Genomic DNA, 8,298 nt, shown 5'->3' with positions numbered 1-8,298 from the left:
AAATGTGTGAATTAAACTCACTGAGAATGTCGACAGTTTCTTTTCCATGCATCATTTTATTACATCCATACAGTCAAATCATATAAAGCAGTGAAATCGCCCTCGAACTCTTCTTGCCTGCACTCGAGACGGTGACGTGAGCTGAACTCCACTGAAAGTCTTCCTATTGGTTGTCGCTCGCGAAAATCGCTTCTCATTTGCATAAAGTTGAAATTTCTGAACTTTTGTCGCGCGTCTCGTGTCGCTTGACACGCCCACATTCTGTCGCCAACGGTCACTGTCGCTCGTGTCGCCGGATGTCGCCAGCGCTCCATTGAAATGAATGGGATCATGTCGCTTTGTCGCTGCGTGTCGCTGGCGGTGTGAACGGGGCTTAAGGGTGCTTCTCAATATCCCTCCTCGTCTCCTCTCTCCTCCGTCCTCCATCCTATGACCCGGAAACCGATCGAGCTCAGCCATCTTGAAGGACATCTCAATTCTCTAATTGCACCGCGAGGAGTCGAGGATCGAGGAGTGAGGAGGCTTCCAGAGGAGTTATGAGCGAGGATACACAGGGGTATCCTATGCGGAAGAGTTTTATCGACTAAAACGTGACGCACGTATAAATTCTCCTCCCCCTTCACATCGGTCACAATAATTTTGATTTATAATTTACTTTTGCAGTTTATATAAACCACACACCTCACATATTTCAACAGGGTATCTTTCTTTATTAATATTTATTATGAATTTCTTAAATAAACAAATTTCAACAACATGAGGGCAGATCCTCTGAGCGCTGCTGATGACGCGATGAAGTGACGCTCGAGTGATCAAGGATTCCAATGTATAAAAAAAGCTTTCATTCGATCCCTCCGTCCTCGCGTCTTTTCCTTGCAGCCTTCCCTCGCATCCTACAGGGGGCGGAGCTGAGACGTGAGGAAAGAGCGAGGAGAGGAAACGAGGATGCACAAATAAGAATTGAGAAGCACCCTAACCTCCAACCAGCTCCAACTCACACCTGCAAGGAAGTTTCTAGTAATCCTGAAGACCTTGATTAGCTGGATCAGGTGTGTTTGATTAGGGTTGGAGCAAAACTGTGCAGAGCTGTGGCCCTCCAGGAATTGAGTTTGAGATCACTGGTTTTGAACATAAGTTTAACAGTTTTGAAAACAGTATGTAAACGTGCAAATTGGCCTGTAGATACACAGAGTTTTGGCGGTTGTTGTGTCGAAGTGAGAAAAGAGTTAATGTAATTTGAAAGATGTAGTCATTGAATGCATTTTGTGCCAAAGCAATGATAAATGATCCACAGTTTAGCCCACATATACTTCTGTTGTGTTCACTGTGTGAAGAGTTTTGAAAAAGTGACCTAAGTGTTGATAAATACGTCCTAGCGACTGTAAAAAACTGTAATATAATGTATTATATTATGATATTTTTTAATATAATCCTAAAGATTATTACAATTATTTTTTATTATAAAAAATCTACTATTCATAAAGATATAAATATTTAATTTACATAACACTCATTTCCATGTTGCACACTCCATCTTTGAGTTAAGGTGAGCAGTTTTGGGTTCGGGTCTTAAACTCCACCAGCGCTGCTCCGGTCAGGACTCAAAACACTTTAGGAGGCGCATGTGTGCTAAACATCATGAAGACACTGAGACACTGCCCCCCTGTGGAGATCCTGTGAACACAAGCAAATGATTACAAGACTTCAAGTGTGAATGTACTGTGTCCCTGTAGAGATGGGCGTCCCCTGAGCGATGACGAGATCGCCGGGATGCTGATTGGCCTGTTGTTGGCGGGTCAGCACACGTCCTCCACCACCAGTGCATGGATGGGCTTCTTCCTGGCGCGGGACAGAGCACTGCAGGAACGCTGCTATAGCGAACAGAAGACCGTGTGTGGAGAAGACCTTCCTCCTCTGCACTACGACCAGGTGATGTTCTGCTTTAGTCAGTCAGTCATCAATACTCAAACCATTGAAGGGTTAGTTCACCCAAAAATGAAGATTCTGTCAGTAATTACTCTCCCTCATGTTGTTCCAACCACGCAAGACTTTCGTTCATCTTCAGAACACAAATTAAGATATTTCTGATGAAATCTGAGAGCTGTCTCACTCCTTCATAGGCTGATGGGTAATTGAGATCTGCCATCCCAGAAAAGTTAGTAAAGACACTTGGAGAAACACAGAAGAAAATGAAGAGTTGAACAAAGTCGTTATTTTTGTTTTTATTCTCGTCGCTTGATAAACTTAAGGTTGAGCCACTGTAGACTCTTGGACTATTTTAAACATTGTCTTTACTAACTCTCTGGGCCGGCAAGTTTCGATCCAATCAAAGTCTATGGAGGAGTGAGACAGCTCTCAGATTCCATCAAACAACATGAGGGTGGGTAATTACCAACAGCATTTTCATTTTTGAGTGAACTAACCCTTTAAGTCATTCTCTGTGATAGTCATCGAGATAAATGGCCCAAGAAACACCGACATCACTGTGGTTAGCCTTGCACAGGCAGACCGCTCTAATCGTGTCACAATCTAGTATATATTTCACAATGGTTTGGTTGGAAAGTCTGACAGAAAAGACCGTACACGACTGATAGGAACAAAATGAGCATCAGAGAAGCACTGCATGTCCGTCCAAACTCAGGATTCTGTTCAGAATTATGCAACTAACAACTTAAAAACAAAAACCTAAACCTTAAAAAAAACTATTTAGATTTTTAATTCCGAATTTACAAACATGCTCATCCTCATAAAATAGAAGTATTCAAGCAGCTGTACAGTGTGCGTGAATTTTATTTTGAATGTATTTTTGAATAGCGTGACCCAGGTGCTAAAGAACTGTTCTGGTGTCACGCAGCTGAAAGACTTGAGTTTGCTGGACCGCTGTCTGAAGGAGACGCTGCGCCTGCGACCCCCTATAATGACCATGATGAGGATGGCCAGGACGCCTCAGGTACGAGCATTACTGATATTCAGGGTTTGAAACTAACACTAATGCGGGTAAGAATCACCAGTGGCGGGTTATGCTGTCAAATCACGAGCCAGTCAGGCGGGTTATTGTATTTACTCAGTTTGCTGGGGAAGTTCGTGTAAGACAAATCTGTGCAAATACTCGTGAGTCATCATGATATATTAAATACAGTGTATTGCACAGAATCTGCTCATATCTGGCTTACATGAACACACACGTCACTACACTACACATACACGCTTGTTCATTTGCATTGAAGCAATAACGAAGATTAAAAAGCATTTGATTAACAGAAAAGACATTGTTATTTTCCAACATCCTACAGTTTCTGATGTTCTGTGTACAGTATTGATCTGTCTAAAACACATTTATGGTGATGAGGGTGAAAGAGGAAGAGGAGATGCTGGATGACACGATTTTCTTTGAATGAGAAATTAATATATAAAATCCAAATTTTGTAATAAAATGTGACATAGTTAATCTTTTTTTTTTTTTTTTGGCTAGTAGAAGTTCTGAATGGCCGGTGAGTGAAAAAGTTAATTTGAAGCCCTGCTGGTGTTAAAGCCATGATATGCTTTGGTCTGACCTGCGTGTTTCTGCTTCCTCAACAGAGAGTCGGTGAATACATCATCCCGCCGGGACACCAGGTGTGTGTGTCTCCGACAGTGAACCACCGTCTTCGGGACACCTGGGAAGAGCGAGAGGAGTTTAACCCGGACCGATACTTACACGACAACCCTGCAGCCGGAGAGAAGTTCGCTTACATCCCGTTTGGAGCAGGTGAGATCACGTGCTTTCCAATGAGCGGCTCGTTTAAAAGTGTTCAGACCTGGAAACACAAGCGCTCGCACAGAAAGCTGCCTGTAATTCAGCCAGATTGAGGTCTTTTCGTGGTTTATTGTGCATAAATGGTAAAATGCATACAATATGTCAAAATGCACCTTCAAAAACATCCCATTTGGAGCAGTTGTGATAAAGTGATTTTAAATGGACAGACCGTTTAACCTTCATCTTTCCCTCGCGGGTCAAAATGACCCGAAGCCCTAAAATTATACTTTTATATTATATATTTTATTTCATTTTGATCATATTTTTTCTATTTAATGCAATTTTTATGGAGATTTTTTGTTATTTTTTATTTTATTTACCTTTAGGTTACTAGGTTTGATCAATAAATAATACATAAATAGTAATTTAAGCACATTCTTTAAACTTAAATTCAAAATAACTCATTATTTCATGCAAAACCCTTTTAATTCAGATCTAAATATCTTACATTGGGAGTCTTTGCTGACCTCCTGTGGAAAAATAATAATATAAGATGAATTTCATGACATGATATTTTATGTATAAATGGTAAAGTGCATACAATATGTCAAAATGCCCATCTTGGTGAGTATTCAGATAACACACAGTCAGTTTTGTCTTAACCTTCTGGTGCTGTTCAGTCATTTTTGCCTGAAAATATTTACGCGTTTTGTCTTTTTGGATTTTTTACTTTATCAGAATGTTACAAAACTTAGTAAAGGTTTCGGCACTTACTGTGTAAACACACAAAAAAAAATCATGGACATCATTCGAAAAGGTTAAATGGTCCTGAAAAAAAAAAAAACAGTCATACTTGTGTAGTTTGCGTTGTATGAGCGCATTGGAAATAAATGTGATGCGAATTTCCCCTAGTGGAAGCGTTTGGTACTGCGGCCGAACAACATCTCACTGAACGCAAATCTTTTGAGATATCACGATCAAACTTGGAACACAACTTGTTTAGATTTATGGCTTTAATTTTTCTCACAAATTTATAATATCATATATATATCTCATAGAAAATTTGTATTAGTGGTATATTTGTGCATTTTTTTTTTTTTCAAGTTCACTTTTTTCAACTTTTTTTTAACTTCAGCAATAAATCTGCCAAGCGTCGTCTTTAAAAAGAGACCAAACTGAAGTCTGTGCTCCAAAGCATTCGAGATTTATGACAGTTTAAGTTGGAAATTTTAATTTCAGGCTCAAAAAAAGAATAAATGAATCATAACTACTGAACAAATTTAATTTAGTGCCATAAAATCCCTTAAAAATACTATATATTAAATAAAAAACATTATCGAATGAAAATATAATACAGTCATTTAATTGATATAAGGAAAACGTCAATAATTTTTGACCGACACGCGAACAGGGTTTGCGCATCGTGATTTTTGTAACCGCATGCGCACTGAATTTGTTTTGCACTAATTAGATGGCTACTGTACACGTAAAAAACTATATATAGTTTATGCTTTAAGTGAATGTAAACAGAAAAATAAGATATTTCATCTGTACCGTAGGTTTTTAAGGTGACAGCAGTGTTGTTAATGTTCAGGTTAATGTTAATATTAATCAAACAAGAGAATGTTAACACAGTGCTTGTGGTGTTTGCTGGTTGATTTTCCACAGGTCGTCATCGTTGCATTGGAGAAAACTTCGCCTACGTGCAGATTAAAACAATCTGGTCGACGATGCTGAGACTGTACGACTTTGATCTGGTTGACGGACACTTTCCCGCTGTGAACTACACCACCATGATCCACACACCGTACAACCCCGTCATAAGATACACACGGAGGAACACACAACCACAGCAGTGACGACACACCCTCAGTGCTTCAGTTTCACAAATGTTGAGTTAACATTCATCAGATTCTGCAGGTTGACGGATTTAGTTTCATTTCATCTTAAACATTTTGTGTGTTTTTTTTATTTAATAAAACAAGATTAAAATAAAAACTCTTGATTTTACCCAAACTGAACTGCATTGCCCAGATACTCAATGACGCACTTTCAGAAAGCACCCATAATTTGGTTTTACATTGTGTGTGTAAATGAATAGTCTTGGACTTGGTGCTGAAACCCAAAGCACAGGACAGTAGAGACGCCAGAATAACAATATTCATGATTCTGAAGATGAAAATACTGAATTATTGTAGATGAATATGCTTGAACTCTGACTAGATATATTTAAAATAATGTAAGCCACTTTTTACTGTGGTAACAAGACATTTGGCTTTATCAGGACACACACATATTCCCTTATTGCATTAGTATACATTATATTCAACATTATATAGTAGTTTAATGTAGTTCTGACACTAAAACTCTGAAAACTTTAATTTTTCTCACACAGAAATGTTTATTTTGGGTGAATTATGTCACTATCCACGATACATATTGTTGCATTTTTTTGTATTGTGCTACATTGTGACACCGCTAACAATAACCATGCAAAATCTCATGCATCTTTATATTTCCAACTTTACTGTGCATTCATCAATGTTCTTTCCTATTACTCAAAAACACAAACCAACTCAAGACAGCCTTGTTTCAGTTAATGCATTAATTATTCAGCACAACAATAGTTTATATACAAAAAAATCATTTGATGACATATTAAAAGACTCAAGGATTACAGGTTTTAATTGTTATATTTTGCTAATATCCTTAGATCTGCTGGGTTTTACCCTTTTGTCAGCAAGAAGTTTTTTGTAAGGAAGTGAAAATCATTTAAAATATAATAAAACAAATAGTAGGATTACATAATTTTTTATACACTATAATACAGCTCAGAATAAGTATATTATTTCATTTTTACACATATGTGTTATGCCAAATGACCATGGTTTGTTACACTGAATGATGGTTTGTCAGAAAGGGAGAGATTATTGGTATTGTCATTATTCCCATTATTGCATAGTTTTAGTATTTTCATTAAATTTGTTTAATAATATTCCTGAGCAATAATACTAAGCCTTTTATTTATGAGGCATGTCAATTATTGTGCAAACTGAACATGCATATCAAACCCGTTATAATATACAGTGCAACAGTGGACGGTTTAAAAACGTATAGGTTGTGTAGCAAAAATGCTAATTGTTCATAAATCTTGACCAGTAGGTGGCGCTGTGCCAAAACTGCAGTACACTCAAGTCATGATTGTGAAGACTTGTGTTATGTGTTTGTCCCCTAATAATAGTAAACGGAAATGAGGGATTTAGTAATGAGGGAATCTTTAAACGAGTCGTTTTAGAGGCCTTGAGAAATTAGGTCATACTGCAACGTATAGCTATTCTGAGAAAATTAAAGATTAGACATTAGAAACCTTTAAAATAGCATAATGGGGCACTTTAAAGATGTAATGGTCAAATCAAAGTGCGGACCATTACAATTTTGCAACAGTATTTCACCCATACTTCACAAACGTTATTTGTAGGCTACACATTAAAGTAGACACTTTTACTTGCATGTAATATGTTTTCGGTGTATTTTAAATCACGTTTGTAAATTTTATTTGTTATAGAGAGTGTGGACACAAAAATGGGAACATCTCTCATCTTTTACCCAAAAGCATATTTATAGCTGGTGATGCACATGTCAACATTAAGGTATGTTTGAAAATGTGTATGCATTGGACAGTCTTTTTTTATACAGCTTAATAAAAGTCACTAATTTCGCAACACAAAAATAAATATTGGAATTTCTTTCTAGCCTTATATGTGTATTAAATTAAGCATAACCAGAGCCCGTCTACGGAGAGCCTGACCACTCCCTATTAAGTCCTATTGTACCGAATTGTGGTTGTAGTTCCAACAGAGTTCCACTGGGGGCGATCGCCCATGAGTGCAAAATGAATGGGAGTCTATGGGGCTAGATGGCTAAATGGGTCTCTGTCACCCGATTGCCGTTGAGAAATCTCATATTTGATTGTAGGTTTTGCAAGTTCAACATGGGTTATAGGTCGAAAGTTGAATGAACGAGTACTTATGTCCTTTCGGTTTCTTACAGGTTGAGTTGTTGTTGCCCATAACACGCTAGCATTCTGCTAATGAACGCTGATTGGTCAGTGAAGGACTGATTACAACAAGAGATACCGCTTGATGGTCTTTTAAAACAACAAAACAAAAGCTCTTCTAGCACGTGTGTTTCCCTGTGTCAGCTGTGTTGTCGATGCCTCGAGAGAAAAGAAAGTGCAGAGCTCGAAAGCACCTAATGGCTCGTTTCCACTGAGCGGTACGGTATGGTACAGTATGGAACGGTACGCATTTATTTGCGTTTCCACTGTAAAAAGTTGTGAATGGTACCAAAATGCCGAACCGTACCGTACCACTTTTTGGGTACCCTTCCGTTGTGGTACCTAGCACAGTGGTACGGTACTAAAGGGTGGAGCTAGACTCACTGCATGACGTTGATTGGTTGACAGAGAATCGTCACTTGCGTGCTACAAGGAGAATGACAACATAAGAAGCGCCATTTTTTAATATACAGTTTAATAATACTACTTACTGTGTCACGAAATG

General features: G+C 38.2%; 1 protein-coding gene across 1 annotated transcript; it reads left to right on the top strand.

Moving 5' to 3' along the window:
- The first annotated feature begins 1,663 nt into the window (after positions 1–1,663).
- LOC311300342 (lanosterol 14-alpha demethylase-like) lies at positions 1,664–5,734 on the top strand. The gene is made up of 4 exons (XM_084424590.1): positions 1,664–1,929; positions 2,855–2,950; positions 3,580–3,748; positions 5,405–5,734. The coding sequence occupies exons 1-4, from the start codon at positions 1,771–1,773 to the stop codon at positions 5,593–5,595; spliced, it is 615 nt and encodes a 204-aa protein (XP_084280716.1). The 5' UTR covers positions 1,664–1,770; the 3' UTR covers positions 5,596–5,734.
- The last annotated feature ends 2,564 nt before the right edge of the window (positions 5,735–8,298 follow it).

The sequence above is a fragment of the Rutilus rutilus genome, assembly GCF_951802725.1.
Source record: "Rutilus rutilus genome assembly, chromosome: 11".
In the NCBI taxonomy this organism is placed as follows: Eukaryota; Metazoa; Chordata; class Actinopteri; order Cypriniformes; family Leuciscidae; genus Rutilus; species Rutilus rutilus.
This window is presented reverse-complemented; position numbering and strand designations above follow the sequence as displayed.